At 39.2% G+C, this 22500-nt stretch overlaps 1 protein-coding gene across 8 annotated transcripts in view; it reads left to right on the plus strand.

Moving 5' to 3' along the window:
- Positions 1-22500, plus strand: part of ntng1a (netrin g1a) — a 153578-nt gene that overhangs the window by 118834 nt on the left and 12244 nt on the right. For 2 of the 8 annotated variants that reach the window (XM_083546717.1, XM_083546718.1), the window contains exons 5-6: positions 2188-2214; positions 19990-20157. In XM_083546717.1, coding sequence (XP_083402843.1) covers positions 2188-2214; positions 19990-20157 — 195 coding nt within the window. Of the gene's footprint in view, positions 1-2187; positions 2215-10746; positions 10792-15528; positions 15574-19989; positions 20158-22500 lie in introns of all 8 variants that reach the window. The other 6 variants (XM_083546719.1, XM_083546723.1, XM_083546720.1 and 3 more) reach the window with 5 other exon arrangements.

A 22500-nucleotide genomic window follows, 5' to 3' on the forward strand; every position in this document is an offset into this window, starting at 1 on the left:
ATCGGAGGTGCATGTCCACTGTGAGAGACATAATCTAAAAAAAAAATCCAGAAATCACAATATATGATTTTTAAACTATTTATTTGTATGATACAGCTGCAAATAAGTATTTGAACACCTGAGAAAGTCAATGTTAATATTTGGTACAGTAGCCTTTGTTTGCAATTACAGAGGTCAAACGTTTCCTGTAGTTTTTCACCAGGTTTGCACACACTGCAGGAGGGATTTTAGCCCACTCCTCCACACAGATCTTCTCTAGATTAGTCAGGTTTCTGGCCTGACACTGGGAAACACGGACTTTAAGCTCCCTCCAAAGATTCTCTATTGGGTTTAGGTCTGGAGACTGGCTAGGCCACGCCAGAACCTTGATATGCTTCTTACAGAGCCACTTCTTGGTTATCCTGGCTGTGTGCTTCGGGTCATTGTCATGTTGGAAGACCCAGCCTCGACCCATCTTAAATGCTCTAACTGAGGAAAGGAGGTTGTTCCCCAAAATCTCGCAATACATGGCCCCGGTCATCCTCTCCTTAATACAGTGCAGTCGCCCTGTCCCATGTGCAGAAATACACCCCCAAAGCATGATGCTACCACCCCCATGCTTCACAGTAGGGATGGTGTTCTTGGGATGGTACTCATCATTTTTCTTCCTTCAAACATGTTTAGTGGAATTATGACCCAAAAGTTCTATTTTGGTCTCATCTGACCACATGACTTTCTCCCATGACTCCTCTGGAACATCCAAATGGTCATTGGCAAACTTAAGATGTGCCTGGACATGTGCTGGTTTAAGCAGGGGAACCTTCCGTGCCATGCATGATTTCAAACCATGACGTCTTAGTGTATTGCCAACAGTAACCTTGGAAACTGTGGTCCCAGCTCTTTTCAGGCCGTTGATCAGCTCCTCCTGTGTAGTTCTGGGCTGATTTCTCATCTTCCTTAGGATCATTGAGACCCCACGAGGTGAGATCTTGCATGAAGCCCCAGTCTGAGGGAGATTGACAGTCATGTTTAGCTTCTTCCATTTTCTAATGATTGCTCCAACAGTGGACCTTTTTTCACCAAGCTGCTTGGCAATTTCTCCGTAGCCCTTTCCAGCCTTGTGGAGGTGTACAATTTTGTCCCTAGTGTCTTTGGACAGCTCTTTGGTCTTGTCCATGTTAGTAGTTGGATTCTTACTGATTGTATGGGGTGGACAGGTGTCTTTATGCAGCAAACGACCTCAAACAGGTGAATCTAATTTAGGATAATAAATGTAGTGGAGGTGGACATTTTAAAGGCAGACTAACAGGTCTTTGAGGGTCAGAATTCTAGCTGATAGACAGGTGTTCAAATACTTATTTGCAGCTGTATCATACAAATAAATAGTATAAAAATCATATATTGTGATTTCTGGATTTTTTTTTTTTAGATTATGTCTCTCACAGTGAACATGCACCTACGATGACAATTTCAGACCCCTCCATGATTTCTAAGTGGGAGAACTTGCAAAATAGCAGCGTGTTCAAATACTTATTTTCCTCACTGTATATATATATTTTTTTTTTCTTTTTCTTTTTCTTTTATATATATATATAGTTATTATTTTTAATTTTTTAATTTTATTTTTTCTTTTATTTTTTCCCTCTGGAAACATATCTAATTATTTTTTTGTTTACTAACTTATGAATTGATTTATTAATAAAAATAAAAAAATAAATAAATAAATAAATAAATAAATAAATAAATAAATAAAGTAATATTTATATATATTAATAATGTTATACATTTACAAATACATGTATTGATTTATTTATCATTTATTTAAATAGATAGATAAATAAATAAATAAATAAATAAATAAATAAATAAATAAATAAATAAATGTGAAAAAAAATGTATTAATTGAATAGAATTTCTGGCAATATGTATATTCTGGTAAAACACAGTAAAGGTGAACACATTAGAATAATAAATCAATATTAAAGCAGGTTTTGAGACGGTACTGAAATACGAAGTCTGGACGAAGCGTTGTGTTTCTAACCAAAATGAGAAGAATATTCATTTTTCATCTAATATTGACTTTTACAGATTTAGAAATCTATGACAGAGTGCTAACATCTCTCTCTCTCTCTCTCTCTCTCTCTCTCTCTCTCTCTCTCTCTCTCTCTCTCTCTCTCTCTCTCTCTCTTTTCTTCTTTCTTTTCACAGGTGTGCCGAATAACGTGGGTCCAGTGAGTAAGTAACCTGTGCAATAATCCGAGACACTGCATGACGCCTGGCTTTCGCTTCACCTTCACGTCCACTTGGCGTCCGATATTCATTTCTGAAGTACAGATAGATCGGCCTTTAACGGCGGAGGAGAAGACGAGAGTAAATGTTATGTAAAGGTTATGATTTATGAGAAATTTTATAGCAGAGCACTGAGGGCTAGAGACCAAGGGGAAGAAGTCTAGTGAAGGAATCTAGGAGAGGAGTGTAGGGACGATTGGAATAAACAGATCTGGTGAATGAATTTGGACCAGACTGACTGGAATTTAAACGTATTACAGTACTGCTGATAAAAACTGGTTGTATTCTGCACAGATTTATTGTCTTTCAGACCAAATGAACTGTAAATTGGACACGTTTATCACATTGACTGTAATTTAGATTTACATATTATAAGTCTAATATATATACTAAATATATACTTATAATATACAGTATATATAATTATAATATATACTAAATCATGTCTTTATTCCACACAATTTTGACTTCAATTCAAACATATTTACTGTATTTTTATCAATTTATTTTTACTAAATTGACCACATATTGACTAGATATTAGACTTATTTACTACCTTTCGGACTAAACTGATTGTGTCTTGGACATATTTTCAGTTTTTTTAGTAAACGTGTCCATTTTTGGACATATTTACAGTCTTTTGGACTTAAATGTTCATAAATTTCGACATATTTAATATATTTTTTTTTACAAGTTTGACACATTTACTGTCTTTTGGAGCTCGTTGATTTGATCTGATTGTATCTTACAGATTTTTCGAGCCTAATTTGGACAAACTTACTGTCCTTTTGACCAATTAGCTTTAGGACCAAATTTGGACCACAATGACCACAGATTTACAGTGTTTTGTCCTAAATTGACTGTATTTTAAACAAATTGTCTTTTGGACCATATTCCCTGTACTATGGACATATTTACTGTGGTGTGAACTTAACTGGCTCCACTGTGGACATACTTGCTGTTGTTTAAGGACTGAATGTATTGTATTTTGGACATATTTACTGTCGTTGTGATTAAATTGAGTCTTATTTGGACATATTTACAGTCTTTTGAACCTAACTGGCTTTACTTTGGATGTAATTGCTGTCTTTAGGCACAGCATTTACTGTATTTTAAACATATTTATTGTCTTCAGGACCAATATATTAGTATTTTGGACATATTTACAGTCTTTCGAAACAAATTGAGTCTAATTTTGGACATTTGTACCGTCTACTGGACCCATTAACTATATTTCATACTTATGTACCGTCTTTGGGACCGGATTGACTCTTCTTTTGGACATATTTAGAATCTTTCGAACCTCACGGATCTACATTGGACATATTTGCTGTCCGTTGGACCAATGAACTATATTGTGGATGTATTTACTGTCTTTCGCTACCGAATTGGCTCGAATTCAGACATATTGACTGTCTTTCTGACCAAATTGACTTTAATTTGGACATATTTATTGTCTTTGGAACCAGTTTCGACTGCATTACGGACACATTTACTGTCTCTGGGAATAGAATTGGCAGTATTTGGTGTACTTTCGGAGTACAGATCGAGTTCTCAGTGAACCATAACACCGGGCTTGAAATGTTGCCTAATAGAAAGTAACAGAGCGACATATTGTGTGTGTGTGTGTGTACAGTAATGATGTTTATGTACATTTACATAAACACACACACGTCTAATCGAACTCACACACACTATCTGCATAAACAGCCAGACTTATTTATTTTCGCATCGTGCCCGTGACATTCAGACACAGTTTTTTTCCCAGAGTGTGTATTTTTGTGTGTGTGTGTGTGTGTGTGTGTGTGTGTGTGTGTGTGTGTGTGTGTGTGTGTGTGTGTGTGTGGCTTTTCCATTAGCAAAAATTTGCCAGCATTTTTCCCAAAATCCCACAGGATTACACGCAAACCTCGTCTGTGCGCATTTTTTTGTTCAACCCGAGTGTTAATTACAGCTTAGTGAAGCTAGCTTAGCTCCCGCCGACGCGATACCGAAGCCGACTCCTCCCATCCGTACAAGCTGTTATTTTCCCATTTTCCTCCTTTCTTGTATGTATTATGAATAAATGCCACACACACACAGACGCTTATTGAAGCCCGAGTCGTCTCCACGAGCACGATGAGGAAAAGGTCATTTTAATATGAGCAATGCGGCATTATCTGGTCCAGCCGGGGGCCTCGAGTTACAGCAGCTGGGAGGCTCAATAGCAGAACAGCAGCCAGAGAAATATTGAGCGAGTCAAAGTGCATTCAGAGACCAGCTGTTTCCACATCAAACCTCCTTCCTCACGGGGATTCTTCTGGCTCATTCTCGGCAGGGTGCGCAAACACGCCTCCGTTCTCCACACGGAGCGCCGATTCAATTCCGGCCCTTCGCGGGAGACGTGTCTGTTCCTTTTCTATCACCATCACAGCAAAAAATCGCCCAGTAATAGCACCTAGTCTGGTAAATAGCCTCCTGAATAATGTCAGCGAGTGGAGACTCCGAAAGCCCTGGAAGCTGAGGAGGAGACGGAGGACTGCTTCTTCTCGCGAATAAGGAAAATTCTTCACAGCCCTGCCCTGAAGCAATGAAATATCAAAATGCAGGGATCAAAGGTCACAGGGAAATCTAATCCTTATATTTCCGGGTCTGGAAGATTCCAATTGTATTTTTTTATGGAAATCCAACACCACGGTTTTTCAGCCTATATCCTGCCTGAGGTGATGGAAGCGGGAACATTTCCTTCTCATATAATAATAAAAGAAGTAAATACTCCAACGCATCAAAATCAGGGTTTGTTTCTACAAATTTCCTGCAATAAAACACGACTTTAACATCGTAACCTTCAACAGCTCAGGGCAGGAATCTGTTTCATCTGCAGAGAGCAGCCTCGGAAAAACAGGCTTTATTAACAGAACAGGAGTGAGGGAGTGAGGGAGTGAGGGATCTCCTGAGGAGGAGGAGGAGATGAATGATGATGATGATGGTGACGGTGATGGTGATGATCTTGGTGAAGGTGGTGGTGACAATCATGATGACGATGATAATGGGGATGGTGTCAAGTTGGTAGATTAGAGATTAAGAAATTTAGCTTTGGATTCCAAGGTCATGAGTTTAAATCCCAGCCATACCAAGCTGCCACTGCTGGGCCCCTGAGCAAGGCCCCTGAAGATAGCTGCTTAGTGCTTGTTTTAATGTAAGTCGTTCTGGATAAGGATCTGCCAAACACTGTAAATGTAATGATAATGTAATGATAATAATGAGGAGAATGATGATGATGAGTATAAGTATGACGATGATAGTGACGATGAAGATGATGATGAGTATAAGTATGACGATGATAGTGACGATGAAGATGACGATGAGTATAAGTATGACGATGATAGTGACGATGAAGATGACGATAAGTATAAGTATGACGATGATAGTGACGATGAAGATGATGATGATTAGTATAAGTATGACGATGATAGTGAAGATGATGATGACGACGACGAAGAGTATAAGTATGACGATGATAGTGACGATGATGATGATAATGGTGAATATCATGATCATGAGGATAATGACGCTGACTGTGTTGTTGATGATGATGATGATAATGATGATGATGATGATGATGATGATGATGATGATGATGATTTGTAGCAGTAGATGTTGTATTAAAATCAGGGCGTGTCGATGTGTGAAGCTCCGCCTCCTCCAGCCTCACACAGTTCATGACAGTCATCACACAGTCTAGACTTCAGAGTGTTTTACTGCCACTCAGAAATGAATGATGCCGAATGACCAAGTGGACGTTCTTCCATTTTCTGCCAGTCCTTCTTCACTACTGTGTTGTGTTGTGTTGTATTGTGCTGTGTTGTGTTGTGTTGTGCTGTGTGTGTGTGTGTGTGTGTGTGTGTGTTTGTGTGTGTGTGTGTGTGTGTGTGTGTGTGTGTGTGTGATTTTGTATTGTGTTGTAGGTCACTCTGTGCCACTCGCATGGGCTGCATGTCCTTCTCCACCGAGCCGTTACCACCGTTCCAGACACACGTTCATTACAACACGTTCATACACACGTGATCATGCACACGGTCCTTTTTTCCACCGACACCAGTTAGACGACTGATTTCCTCTCTGCCTCGTAAAAATCTCTGCCCGAGTCAGCACAATCGAGTCGCACGGTAAAATATAGTGCAGGGTTTTACGTACAGCTACTTCATAGCTACGCGCACCGGCCAAAGGTTTGCGGACACCTTCCATAACATTGCTATGTGCTTCTTTTTAAACATCTTATTCCTCATTTGCTCTTATAATAACCTTCAATGTTCTGGGAAGATGTTCCACTAGATTTTGTGGAGATTTGATGTTCCTTTTTAAGCACGAGGACGTTGGTGAAGTCAGGTACTGATGTAGGCTGAGGGCTGAGAAGGTCTGGGGTTGGAACTCTATAGCAGGAGATATTCCACACACTTCAACTCATGTAAAGCATATCATCTTGGTGCTGGATTTGTGTCATCCTGGAACAAGTTTGGGTCTCCTAATTCAAGTGAAGGGAAAATTTCCTGCTCCTGCATCCAAAGACGTCCCGTACAATCGCATGCCTTCAAGTTCACGGTGAAATTTTGGGAAAGAACCACTTATGGATGGAACAGTCGGACGTCCCAATACTTTTGGAGACATATAGTGCATCAAATAGTTGCGTATTTTAAGTGGATTTATTCCTCCATTGATTAGTGTTTGCTCAGTGGGACGTATTTTGCATTGAGTACATGAGTGCAATATATATATTTGCACATACAGCATTCCAGGATTTACAGTTTTCCTGCTTTCAATTCTGATCCAAATGAAAAATTTCCCTCCAGACGTTTCTGTACTTTTCAGTAGCGTGTAGACGATCGTTTTTGTGATATGGCATCCAAACTCTTTACTTCAACAACTTATCCAATAGTTTCTTTTTCTAGTGCATTCGACGTTTTTGATTTATTTCGAAATTCCCGTTTCGATTCCAATCGAGTCAAACTCCCAAAAGTATTGGGACACCTGTTTCTTCCCCAAACTAAATATGGAGGCACATAATTGGAAGCATGGAATTTTCCCTTCACTTCAATGAGCAGACCCAAACCTGTTCCAGCATGATGATGCTCCTGTGCACAAAGTCGGCTCCATGAAGCTACATGGGTTGGAAGTGTGTGGAAGATCTCCTGCTATAGAGCTCCAAACCTATTGAGGATGAATGTGAACACTGACTGCACCCCGAGGACTCCTCACCTCCTTTCCTGCATCAATACCTGACTTTACTAACACTCTTGTGTCTGAATAAAAAAGACAAATCTCCACAAAATCTAGAGGAACATCTTGCCAGAAGAGTGGAGCTCATTATAACAGCAAAGTCAATTTGGATTCGGAGGTTAAAAAAGCAGCACATATCGACCTTATGGCCAAACTTTTGGTTATAAATTTTTATTGGGTATGTGTGTGTGTGTGTGTGTGTGTGTGTGTGTGTGTGTGTGTGTGTGTGTGTGTGTGTGTGTGTGTGTGTGTGTGTTTAAACTCTGATTCTGTCTCAGGGTCCCTTTATGAGAACGTTTAAAATTGCGTCATATGGTAAAACTGAAATTCAGGTATGTGTGTGTGTGTGTGTGTGTGTGTGTGTGTGTGTGTGTGTGTGCTTGTGTGCTTGTGTGCTTGTGTGGTGGGGGGATGCCCTATGAGAGAGGACTGGCTTACCATTCAGCCTCACACACACACACACACACACACACACACACACACACACACACACACACACACACACACACACACACACACACACACTCACCAACACCAATCAGTCACCAATTGTTCTCTCAGTGCATGTGTATATATGTGAAACACAAAAGAAACCCCACCCAACACACACACACACACACACACACACACACACACACACCCATCTCAAGGAGAGGTGTCCTTGAGGAGGACGAGATTACGTCCGAGCGTGCGTGAACCGAGTGATGGAAAAGGAGAAGAAAAAAAACCCCCGAAAAGAAATGCAGTTTCTCCGTAAACATAATTGAATTCCTTATTGACTTTTCTCAATTCTATCTCGCGCTTATTAAGCTTGCCGAGACCTGCCTATCGCGGGTATTAGGGCAAAATTAATATTTTAAGACGCCGTACAGGATCGCATTTCATTAAAGGAGCGGCGCTGATTAAACTCAGTCACTCCTCATTTACATTTTAACCTTTTTTCTCTTTTCTCTTTTCTACACACGACAGACGTGTGAGCATCAGAACTAATCAGCGTCCAATTCTGTTGTTTTAATCGTTTCTCCCGGCCTGTTCTGTTCCTCCCGGCCCCGTCTCAGGCTCCTCGGGGGGTGGTGGGGGTGGCGTTGAGTGGGGGGGAGTTAGCGAGACTCGGTTGTTTTAGAAAGCTAGTCTTAAATACTTTATGTTCTAGGTTTTGTGAGTAATGAGGTTGAATGGTTAAGTGTGTCCTCTTTACAGAACCTTTCCAGCATTAATGGAGAATAAAAAAACACAATGCACTGTATAAGAATCAGTGTTTCTCTTTTTCCTTTAGATTCTGCTGATAAACATGAGCATCTAAACTCCGATTGATGAATTTGATGAATCGCTTTGTCATTCACTTTGCTTATCTTTGTTTTGTTCCCTTCAGCCCGGGTTTTATTGACGAACGTTCCTTTTTTTTAACACACCCTTCCTACGCTATACGCCAACAAGTATCGGGGAAACACTTGACAGCCTTTTCCACAAATCTGGAGCATAAAGTTTTCCAGCTTTCCATGGGATGGAATGGAAAATCTCCATCAATGTGAATGCTGACTGCACCCCAGGCCTCCTCACATACATTAGTACATTTACATTTAGGGCTTTTGACACACACCTTCATCCAGAGTGTCTTACATTTATTTTGTTTATACAACTGAGCAGTTCAGGGTTAAGGGCCTCACTCAGGGGCCCAGCAGAGGTGGTGAACGACCTCCAGATCAGCCGTCCAACATCTTATCACCAAGTTACCACTGACTTTACTAATACCCTTATAGCTGAATCTCCCAAAAACACACTTCAATATTAACCTAATTTCCAGATTATTATACAAGCAAATGGGGATTAATGTGGAAGGGGACGTCAAAAAAAGGGGACATCAGATCTTAAGGTCAGGTGTCCACATACTTTTGGCAGTATCGTGTAGTTCTGTGGTTGATTCTTATGCTTGTATTCGATTACTTCATTCGTCTAGGTTTTATAGGTGGCTTCTTTGAGGAAGAGCATGCTAGCTCTCAGACTCGACAGGATCCAGTTGGGTCTTAAAGGGTCCAGTGGGGCGAATGACCCAATCAAAAGAATGGACAGGGGGCATGTTTTTAAATGGCTTTGATTACTTATGCGAAGTAGCTGTGTTCTTAGCAGCTGTGTAGCTTTTTTACCTAACTAGCAAGTTAGACCGTAGCTAACTAAAGATCCTAGCTAAAGGTCATGATTTTGTTAAAAAAAAAGCTTTCAGTCCTTTTCAAACAAACAAAAAACCGTGTTGGATTGTGTAGCAGTGTAGCGGGTCTAAAGGAAAAGAGGCGCTAGCTTACACCTTTGTGACGTTTTAGTTGTATTTTTTTTTCCTCACATCTCAGACAACCGTAATTCAAAGTGGAGGAAAAGTTCTCTCACCCCTTTATCAGATGCGTAATGAATAGCACAAGCCCTGGACTTTTCTCTACATCACGTTCCTAATAAAGCATACACTCTAAGGGCGGGGCGCGTGGAAATTCACGATTATTAGCTCACAAAGTGACAGAGAGAATGGACACGATGGGGTGAGAAGGTGGTGGTGGTTTGGCGTGAGGGAATTGGGGGTTTTTATGCTACTGAGCTTGACAGCAGACTTCTTCATCCCTTGCCGTCCAGCATTTCCGCCCTCTCTCGGAGGAAATGAAGAATTGTATGTAATTGCGGAGATCCGTCATTAGCGCCCACCGGCGCCTTCTCGCGCCGCTAATTCATTGTTATTCTTTCTTCCAGAAATGTCACGTAATTAGATATCGATTGGATAATCAATTTGACGAATTGAAGTGCGCGTTCGTTAAATATAGAGCCACACGTCGCGCGAGGCATGCAGATCGGCGTAGCTAGCTAAAAAAAATAAACATACATTGACGTGAGGTCCTTAATCTTTCTTCGTTTTTTTTGTTTGTTTGGTTTAATTTCAGTCCATTTGATGATGAACCATGAAACATATCAAATTACATACAATGATCATGTGCCACTGGTTTTGGGATGCATCTACTGCTTGTTCTCTGTCAGGCTTGGCGGTTCCCTGGTGTGCAAGAGAGGTTTGCAGAACCCAAGCCGTAGCCCTGTGTGTGGTGTGTGTGTGTGTGTGTGGTGTGTGTGGGTGTGTAGCCATGTCTGTGTCCACCTGGTCCAACCTAGATCCATTTTTAGTGCATCTGATTGATCACATAATAAGGTTCATGCTAACAACTCCTCGTCTCTCCTGATTGCATACAGTCCGGCAGAACGTTTCGTCTCTAGGTGTTGCTAACCGAAATCAAGGTAGGATCCACTTCCAACCAACTCAGACCAAAATACTGTTTTCTTTGTTGTTTTTTTTCCTTTCTTTTTTTTTTTTTTTCTTTTTCTTTTTTTTTTTACCCCCAGATCTGCCACACACAGCAGTCTGTAGCGAGTTGAATGAAATCACCAGAGATTCTGCCTGCCAATTTTTTCGTAGGGGTTCTTGTTTGCTGTGCTGTCAGGCGAAAGTCTTGACAACCTCCAACTGGTCAAACTTGTTTTTGCCTTCTTCCTTCTGTCTCACTCCTCCACGAGGCACTCTGACAAGTCTGAGAGCGGCACTGAGATTCTACAGCTAGAAGAGACAGCAGACCTCTTTTCCTGCACAAACACACTCGCATCCACACACACTTGCTCCAGTTTTCGCAGACTTTTAGACTTCATTATTTTGCAGGGGGACTGTGAAGACTCTCGATTTTCTTTCAGTTCGGATAAAGAATAGAGGAAAAATATATCAAGTAGAGCAAACATCTTGGAGAGAACTGGTTTGTAGGGTGACGGGGTCAACCATGAAGATCTGGAATAAAAGGTTGAAGATTCATTTTTTAGGGCATAGGGTTCAGTCAAAGGAATTTAAGGTTGAGTGTAAAGAATGGGAGGGTAAAAGACTAGGATTAAGAAGAATACGTGGTTATTATTAATGTTGACTATTAACTAGTGGTTGTTCAGGAAGGATGGGGGGAAGGGTGAAGGTGTAGATCATGAAGAGTCTTTGAGACATTATTTTGCAGTGGTACTGTGAAGACTCGATTGTTTTTTAATTCAGATAAAAAATGGGGTCAGTCAATGGTGTACTGGTTCTTGGTTCTGAGAGTTCTGAGATAATGTGCAGAAGTGTTTATTGTGCATTTAGGGTGATCTTTCTACATGAAACAGAGCGCTTGGGAATGTCTCCAAATTTGTGGACTGCTCTGAGAATATGTTTTTACTCATCCAGTGGTAGCTGAAGCAGAGAGCTGCTTTTCAAAGCTGAAACTAATCAGTGGGGGGACTTGTGTCATAGCGTAGTTCACCCAGGAGTTCATGCTAGAATCGCCATTGCCAGTTGTTGGTATCTACTGATCACCAACATACAGTTTAGCATCAGTTTAACAGCTAACAGAACATTGAGAGAGAAATAAATGATAAAGAATCTCCAGACTCGAACTCACCACCACACACGTGAGTTTATTTTGATCATTTTTTTAAATCGTTGAAAAAAATGGTTTTGGGTTCATGATCATTGCAATAGAAATCAATCAGTGTTTGAGTCATTAATATCATTCTATTAATAGATCAGTGTGCTGAGAGTCACATTCGGGTCTTTACACATCAACTGAGTTGATTAAGTAAACAATAGTAATAATAGATTATAGGAACATTAAAGTTATAATAAATCATAGTACATTGATACTTAAGTACATGTGAAGGTAAAAACTTTTGTACTTTTACTCAAGTAAAGGTTTAAAGGGACACTTTCTACTTTCACTTCCTGGATCTTTACCTCTACTCAAGTACATGATTTGTGTAATTCGTACACCACTAGTAGATGTTGGGTAGAAATGAGGTTTTAGGGGCATAATGGTATGAAGATGCAGATATAAATTGGGATGGAAGCATTTCGAGGGTTCTGGAGTTAATTGAAATGAATGGGGTTGTGGAGTGAGGATTATGTTGTTTAAGGGTGTGGGTGGTATGTGTGTGGTGTAAGTTGCAAGGAGGAACTGGTGAAAACGTGAAAGATCAAAATAAATACTGAATAGATGAATGGATGTTTTGTGTTTAGGAAATGGTCATGAAAGGTGGGTTTAAATCAAAGTTGTACAGTAATGATGTGGTAAAGACTGTAAAGTGATTGGTCAGAAGGATGAGTGTGTAGGGTATAGTGATTGATCAGAAGGATGAGTGTGTAGGGTATAGTGATTGATCAGAAGGATGAATGTGTAGGGTATAGTGATTGATCAGAAGGATGAGTGTGTAGGGTATAGTGATTGATCAGAAGGATGAGTGTGTAGGGTATAGTGATTGGTCAGAAGGATGAATGTGTAGGGTATAGTGATTGATCAGAAGGATGAGTGTGAAGGGTATAGTGATTGATCAGAAGGATGAGTGTGTAGGGTATAGTGATTGATCAGAAGGATGAGTGTGAAGGGTATAGTGATTGATCAGAAGGATGAGTGTGTAGGGTATAGTGATTGATCAGAAGGATGAGTGTGAAGGGTATAGTGATTGATCAGAAGGATGAATGTGTAGGGTATAGTGATTGATCAGAAGGATGAGTGTGAAGGGTATAGTGATTGGTCAGAAGGATGAATGTGTAGGGTATAGTGATTGATCAGAAGGATGAGTGTGAAGGGTATAGTGATTGATCAGAAGGATGAGTGTGTAGGGTATAGTGATTGATCAGAAGGATGAGTGTGTAGGGTATAGTGATTGATCAGAAGGATGAGTGTGTAGGGTATAGTGATTGATCAGAAGGATGAGTGTGAAGGGTATAGTGATTGATCAGAAGGATGAGTGTGAAGGGTATAGTGATTGATCAGAAGGATGAGTGTGTAGGGTATAGTGATTGATCAGAAGGATGAGTGTGAAGGGTATAGTGATTGGTCAGAAGGATGAGTGTGTAGGGTATAGTGATTGGTCAGAAGGATGAGTGTGAAGGGTATAGTGATTGATCAGAAGGATGAGTGTGAAGGGTATAGTGATTGGTCAGAAGGATGAGTGTGAAGGGTATAGTGATTGGTCAGAAGGATGAGTGTGAAGGGTATAGTGATTGGTCAGAAGGATGAGTGTGAAGGGTATAGTGATTGGTCAGAAGGATGAGTGTGAAGGGTATAGTGATTGATCAGAAGGATGAGTGTGAAGGGTATAGTGATTGGTCAGAAGGATGAGTGTGAAGGGTAAAGTGATTGGTCAGAAGGATGAGTGTGAAGGGTAAAGTGATTGGTCAGAAGGATGAGTGTGAAGGGTATAGTGATTAATCAGAAGGATGAGTGTGAAGGGTATAGTGATTGATCAGAAGGATGAGTGTGAAGGGTATAGTGATTGATCAGAAGGATGAGTGTGAAGGGTATAGTGATTGGTCAGAAGGATGAGTGTGAAGGGTAAAGTGATTGGTCAGAAGGATGAGTGTGAAGGGTATAGTGATTAATCAGAAGGATGAGTGTGAAGGGTATAGTGATTGATCAGAAGGATGAGTGTGAAGGGTATAGTGATTGATCAGAAGGATGAGTGTGAAGGGTATAGTGATTGATCAGAAGGATGAGTGTGAAGGGTATAGTGATTGATCAGAAGGATGAGTGTGAAAGGTAAAGTGATTGGTCAGAAGGATGAGTGTGAAGGGTATAGTGATTGATCAGAAGGATGAGTGTGAAGGGTAAAGTGATTGGTCAGAAGGATGAGTGTGAAGGGTATAGTGATTGATCAGAAGGATGAGTGTGAAGGGTATAGTGATTGATCAGAAGGATGAGTGTGAAGGGTATAGTGATTGATCAGAAGGATGAGTGTGAAGGGTATAGTGATTGATCAGAAGGATGAGTGTGAAGGGTATAGTGATTGATCAGAAGGATGAGTGTGAAGGGTATAGTGATTGGTCAGAAGGATGAGTGTGAAAGGTAAAGTGATTGGTCAGAAGGATGAGTGTGAAGGGTATAGTGATTGATCAGAAGGATGAGTGTGAAGGGTATAGTGATTGATCAGAAGGATGAGTGTGAAGGGTATAGTGATTGATCAGAAGGATGAGTGTGAAGGGTATAGTGATTGATCAGAAGGATGAGTGTGAAGGGTATAGTGATTGATCAGAAGGATGAGTGTGTAGGGTATAGTGATTGATCAGAAGGATGAGTGTGAAGGGTAAAGTGATTGGTCAGAAGGATGAGTGTGAAGGGTATAGTGATTGATCAGAAGGATGAGTGTGAAGGGTATAGTGATTGATCAGAAGGATGAGTGTGAAGGGTAAAGTGATTGGTCAGAAGGATGAGTGTGAAGGGTATAGTGATTGATCAGAAGGATGAGTGTGAAGGGTATAGTGATTGATCAGAAGGATGAGTGTGAAGGGTATAGTGATTGATCAGAAGGATGAGTGTGAAGGGTATAGTGATTGATCAGAAGGATGAGTGTGAAGGGTATAGTGATTGATCAGAAGGATGAGTGTGAAGGGTAAAAGTGATCCTTTCCTATTTTTTATTATTTATTTTTTTTATTAATACAATCGACAATATTTACATATATATTTATATTTACATTCCAAATTTTTCACCACATATTTTTTCCCTTTTGAGAAAACTGCTTTGGGATATGGTTTTTAGATAATAATCCTTTGCGAAAACATTGTGGTCTACGGGGAAAACTCTCCAGTAATGAGCGCTCTACAGATCTGCAGTCTCTCGAGTCAGTCTGCTTTGGCTTTCTGCAAATGATGGGACGCATAAAGTGCAAGTCAGGACGATTTTTACAACAGAGTCTGTATAAAGGTATTTCTCATCCACTTCCTGAGTAGTTATGGAGTTGAAGATGAGGCAAATCTTAACGAGGCTTCATGAGGTCATGAGGAAAGCTTTAGATAATGGTTAGTGTATACAGCATGTTTCCATATCACGCTCACACTGCCACGGTTGTTGTGTTACAATCTATTTTTAAAGTCATAACTGATTTGTGTTCATGCTTCATTTAATTCGTTCTGTTGTGTTGTTGTTGTTGTTGTTTTTTTTTTGTTTTGTGTCTCTGTAATATGTGCAGTAGCTCCTCAGGTTGATTTTCCCACCGTGTCGTCCGTTCAGAAAGGTAGGAGTTCAAACAGATTCATACAGATGTTTACCCCCTCCCACACCCCACCGCGTGGTCTACTGTATGAATCTGATATTAACCACATTATACGCGTTATATTTTCCCCTGCTATCCTCCAGTCACTGTTTTTTGAGCTCCTGAGTGATGGAGTGATGGTGTTCTGATATGGTGTAGGGTAAAGGAAAGCCTTTCTGGTGACTAGTGTTTTTTTTTTTTTCCTGAATGAAAAACATCCCTGAGTCCCCAAGGGCAGAGCTTAAAGGAGATTTCATCACCTTATCTCAAACTTGATCATATCACTACTCGGATTGTGGGAATCCAGACATCTGTGAGTTTTCCGCAGATATGTGCAGCAGGTCGGAAAAAATGTGACATTTTCAAATGTTTTTGGATAAATCATAAGGCTGGTGTGATTTTGCAAAACAGTGTAGTGATCAGAGTGCAGGCATCGTGTAGGAATGTCACTCGCAGTTTCTCACGTGAACACGCGAGGAGACGAAGCTGGGGCTGGAAACCAGTAACGTGAGAGTGTTCATTTCATAGACGCTTTTCATCTCCCAGGATCATCATCTGTGTGAGTGAGAAACTCAGCTACAGCCCGAAACACTGCTGAATATATAAACGTAAACTAAAACATCTGTACTGAGGAGCTGCACACTTCATTACCAACCACAGTGTACCAGACATGTGACCTACTTCTAATCAGAAACAAGGAAAGAAGGAACAGAAGCAACTAAAAATACACGAAAAACAATTATTGACTAGAAAAAGAAAGAAAGAAAGAAAGAAAGAAAGAAAGAAAGAAAGAAAGAAAGAAAGAAAGAAAGAAAGAAAGAAAGAAAGAAAGAAAGAAAGGAAGGAAGGAAGGATGCTGGGCACTAAAAATGAAAAGAAAGAAAAAAATTGAAATCACAAAGAAAAAAGAAAGAAAGACTAGAAGGTAGAATAACTTCATAAACATGGAGGACAAGAATGAAGGGATGAAGAAGGATAAAGAGAGAAGCAGAAAAGAGAGAAAAGAAAGTAAAGTGAAATAAAAAAGATGTGTAATAATTAAGAATGATTAAAGCTATAGAAATTATATAGAGAGATGGAGAGAACGAGAAGGAAGTAAATACATGAAGTGGTGAGGAAATAAACGAGTGCAAAGTTTACTGTATAAAATCGTTATTGTTTGTGATAAAATAAAGCAGTTGTTGCTGGTGAACACCAGTGTTCAGATCATTGTATATCCTTAGTGTGTGTGTGTGTGTGTGTGTGTGTGTGTGTGTGTGTGTGTGTGTGTGTGTGTGTGAGGGACCTGACCTCAATCCGGATCATGATAATGAAAGCCCTGCTCACAAACACAGACTGCAGTGTACCGACTTCACCAAACAAAACACACACACACACACACGCACACACACACACACACACACACACACACACACACACACACACACTTGGGTGTTAAAGAGAAACTAGACCAGAGAAAAATAGGGAGAAAGAAAAAAAGAAAGAAAGAAAGAAAGAAAGAAAGAAAGAAAGAAAGAAAGAAAGAAAGAAAGAAGAGAAGAGAAACCTTGTGTGAATTCTCATGTTTATTCCGGCTGCTATTTTTATTATATCTTCGTATTATAGTATTTTCCATAAGAACCCATTTGCACGTCGTTTCCGAGTCAAGTCGAGTCGAGTCGAATTGAGCCCGCCCCTCCCCCACTCTCGATTCGTTCCTGTTGTGAAACTGGGACGAGCAGAGACGATGTACTGAGGAAATCTTTAATAGAAGATGGATAGATGAGGAATATTTGCTGTGGTTCAGATAAGGACGTGTAATTTCTCATGGTGGATCTGACGGAATCAATGTGGCTACAGTGAGCGCTCTCGTTACGTTTGTCTGGTAAAGGGACGCTGAGGCACGGCGCATCGCTCTCCAGTCTGTGACCTGGAAAACTTTGTTATTTTGGGATGTATGAAGGGAATTTAGGCCTGGGGATGTACACACAGAAGTTCCAGCTTCTCTTTGCTATTCCAAGCAAAGGCTGATACCACAGTGAGGAACATCATCAGCTTTATCAGAAACCTCAACTACTTTATATTACACATCTCAATCACGGGTCTGTATATTCTCCAGTGTTACATGGGAGCCAGAAAACACCCTAAAGTATGACTGTAATGGCAAAAATAGTGACTGTGATGGCAGTATTAGTGACAGTTATAGTTATAGTAAAAATTATAGTAATGTAAATAGTACTAGTGACAGTAATGCCAGTAATAGTAACAGTAATAGTGGCAGTCATAGTGACAGTAATAGTAACAGTAATAGCAGGAATTATGACTGTAATATTGACAGTAATGGCAGTAATAGTGATAGTAATGAGAATAATAGTAACAGTAATGGCTGTAATTATGACTGTAATAGTGACAGTAATGGCAGTAATAGTGATAGTAATGAGAATAATAGTAACAGTAATGGCTGTAATTATGACTGTAATAGTGACAGTAATGGCAGTAATAGTGATAGTAATGAGAATAATAGTAACAGTAATGGCTGTAATTATGACTGTAATAGTGACGATAATGGCAGTAATAGTGACAGTAATAGTGACAGTAGTGGCAGTAATAGTGCATTTGCGGCATTTAGCAGACAGTATAGTGACAGTAATAGTGGCAGTAATAGTGGCAGTAATAGGGACAGTAATTGCAGTAATCATGGCAGTAATAGTGACAGTAATTGCAGTAATAGTGGCAGTAATAGTGACAGTAATGGCAGTTATTGTGACAGTAATAGTGACTGTAATGACAGTAATAGGTGGCAGTAATAGTGACAGTAATGGCAGTAATGGTGACAGTAATGACAGTAATGGCAGTAATAGTGGTAGTTATGACAGTAATAGTAGCAGTAATAGTGGCAGGAATGGTGACAGTAATGGCAGTAATAGTGGCAGGAATAGTGACAGTAATGGCAGTAATAGTGGCAGTAATAGTGACAGTAATGACAGTAATAGTAGCAGTAATGGTGACAGTAATGGCAGTAATAGTGGCAGTAATAGTGACAGTAATGACAGTAATAGTAGCAGTAATGGTGACAGTAATGGCAGTAATAGTGGCAGTAATAGTGACAGTAATGGCAGTAATAGTGACAGTAATAGTGACTGTAATGACAGTAATAGTAGCAGTAATAATTACAGTAATGGCAGTAATAGTGACAGTAATGGCAGTAATAGTGGCAGTAATAGTGACAGTAATGGCAGTAATAGTGGCAGTAATAGTGACAGTAATGACAGTAATAGTAGCAGTAATAATGACAGTAATGGCAGTAATGGTGACAGTAATGGCAGTAATAGTGGCAGTAATAGTGACAGTAATGGCAGTAATAGTGACAGTAATAGTGACTGTAATGACAGTAATAGTAGCAGTAATAATGACAGTAACAGCAGTAATGGTGACAGTAATGGCAGTAATAGTGGCAGTGATAATGACAGTAATTGCAGTAATGGTGACAGTAATGGCAGTAATAGTGGCAGTAATAGTGACAGTAATGGCAGTAATAGTGACAGTAATAGTGACTGTAATGACAGTAATAGTAGCAGTAATAATGACAGTAATGGCAGTAATAGTGACAGAAATGGCAGTAATAGTGGCAGTAATAGTGACAGTAATGGCAGTAATAGTGGCAGTAATAGTAACAGTAATGGCAGTAATATTGGCAGTAATAGTGACAGTAATGACAGTAATAGTAGCAGTAATAATGACAGTAATGGTGACAGTAATGGCAGTAATAGTGACAGTAATTCTCTGCAAGTGTGTTAAATTGTTGCATTTGCCACAATAAATAACTGCAATTTGTAAAAAAACAAAAAAAAACAAACAAAAAACCCCAAACATTCTTTAAATCTAGAACCTTTTTTTTCTCATTTGGAACCCAAGATGCGATTATTGGCACATGCACTCGTCCATCTTTCATTTCCGAATGTGTTCAAACAAACTTGCAAAAATGTAATTTTCAATCCTGCATGGTTGAAGATTGCATCTGCTTTGTGGATTTGTTTCACTTTGACTTCTTCAATCATTACATCGTCCTGTTTTCTTCATCATCTACATCATCATCATCATCCTGTGGTAATGTGTGCTACAAACCTTAACGTCTCATTAACACACACGTTTCTCCTGATTCTAAACGCACCCCGACATCCTGCGGTCCTAACCGAGCATGCACCCACACACACACACACACACACACTAATACACACACACCTTAACACAGTGAGCGTATATACTAACTCCATTGCTTTCTCATGAGCCCCAAATCGAGCAATCATTCTGCTTTTTTCGGAGCATGAGCCATTACAACACAAACACACATACATACACACAGGTATACACACACATGGCTTACAGACCCGGTCCCATTTCTCTCCCTGTGTGTGCAAGACTGCGAGTGTTTCGGCCACTCGAACCGCTGCAGCTACATCGAGCTGATAAACACGGTGATTTGCGTGAGCTGTAAGCACAACACTAGGGGGCAGCACTGTCAGCTCTGCAAGCTGGGCTTCTACCGCAATGCTTCGGCCGAGCTCGACGATGAGAATGTGTGTATAGGTCAGTGGGCCTTTCGCTCCATCTCATCACGCCATCGCTATCACACACACACACGCACAAACGCACATACAAATAGCTTAGCTACATGCTTAGCGTCAAAACCTCATCCCTTCATCTGGCTGTATATCCTGCCTCCTCATTCGCATCCTATCCTCAGCATCACTCTCTTTTTCTGACACACACACACACACACACACACACACACACACACACACACACACACTCTTACGCATACTTTTACATGTACACATGTGGTGTTGTGACTGACGATGATGATGTCTGGCAGTCAAACTTATACAAATGTAAATGGCTGCTTCAAAAAAAATATGCTGTGTGTGTGTGTGTGTGAGTGTGTGTGTGTGAGTGTGGCACACAAGGCATTAGTAATAACAATAATAGTAATAACAGTATGATGAATATTAAAGAAAGTAACTAATACTAGTAATTCTGAGCATCAATGTAGTAGTTTTACTAGTTGTATAAATAGGTACTGCTTTGTTCTGAAACAGGGAAATAATAATAGTATTTCTTATTTTTAATATTATGATGTTAATACATTTGTAACAAAAAGAAAAAACAACAACAATAATAATTATAATAATAATATGAGAAAACTGTCTAACAGTAATAATAAATACTATCATTACAATTCTTGTTACTATTATCTATTCATAATAAAAATCAAACATTAATAAAACATTAATTAAACATAAAAAAAAACATTAATGGTGGTAACAGTAATGTAGTAACAGTACTAACAGTAACAGTAGTAATAATAACAGAAAATTTATTTGTAACAGTACTGACAGTAACAGTAGTAATAATGACTAACTGTAATTGTAACAGTACTGAGAGTAACAGTATTAATAATGACAGTAACAATAATAATAACGACAGTACTGGCAGGAACAGAAGAAGTAACGACAGTACTGAGAGTAACAGTAGTAATAATGACTAACGGCTAATAATGACTAATTGTTACAGTACTTACAAAAACAGTAGTAATGATGACAGTAACTGTAATTGTAACAGTACTGGCAGTAACAAAAGTAATAATGACAATACTGGCAGTAACAGTATGAATAACGACAGCAAGTAGTAGACAGTAGTAATAATGACTGTACTTATTGTAACAGTAGTAATAATAATAGTAACTGTAATTGTAACAGTACTGGCAGTAACAATAGTAATAATGACAAATGGCAATTTTTACAGTACTGACAATAACAGTAGTAATGATAACAGTAACTGTAATTGTAACAATTCTGGCAGGAACAGAAATAATAACGACAATACTGGCAGTAACAGTAGTAATAATGACAGTAACTGTAATTGTAACAGTACTGGCAGTAACAGTAGTAATAAAGACTATCTGTAATTGTTACAGCACTGAGAGTAACAGTAGTAATAATTACAGAAAAAGTAGTGATAATGGCAGTAACAGTAGTAATAATGACAGTAACAGTAGTGATAATGGCAGTAACAGTAGTGATAATGGCAGTAACAGTACTGATAATAGCAGTAACAGTAGTAATAATGACAGTAACAGTAGTAATAATGACAGTAACAGTAGTGATAATGACAGTAACAGTAGTAATAATTATAGTAACAGTAGTGATAATGACAGTAACAGTAGTGATAATGACAGTAACAGTAGTAATAATGACAGTAACAGTAGTGATAATGACAGCAACAGTAGTGATAATTACAGTAACAGTAGTGATAATGACAGTAACAGTAGTGATAATGACAGTAACAGTAGTAATAATGACAGCAACAGTAGTGATAATTACAGTAACAGTAGTAATAATGACAGTAACAGTAGTAATAATGACAGTAACAGTAGTGATAATGACAGTAACAGTAGTGATAATGACAGTAATAGTAGTGATAATGACAGCAACAGTAGTGATAATTACAGTAACAGTAGTAATAATGACAGTAACAGTAGTAATAATGACAGTAACAGTAGTGATAATGACAGTAACAGTAGTAATAATTATAGTAACAGTAGTAATAATGACAGTAACAGTAGTAATAATGACAGTAACAGTAGTGATAATGACAGTAATAGTAGTGAAATTGACAGCAACAGTAGTGATAATTATAGTAACAGTAGTAATAATGACAGTAACAGTAGTGATAATTACAGTAACAGTAGTGATAATTACAGTAACAGTAGTGATAATGACAGTAATAGTAGTGATAATGACAGCAACAGTAGTAATAATGACAGTAACAGTAGTAATAATGACAGTAACAGTAGTGATAATGACAGTAATAGTAGTGATAATGACAGCAACAGTAGTGATAATTACAGTAACAGTAGTAATAATGACAGCA

The sequence above is a fragment of the Silurus aristotelis genome, assembly GCF_946808225.1.
Source record: "Silurus aristotelis genome assembly, chromosome: 1".
In the NCBI taxonomy this organism is placed as follows: Eukaryota; Metazoa; Chordata; class Actinopteri; order Siluriformes; family Siluridae; genus Silurus; species Silurus aristotelis.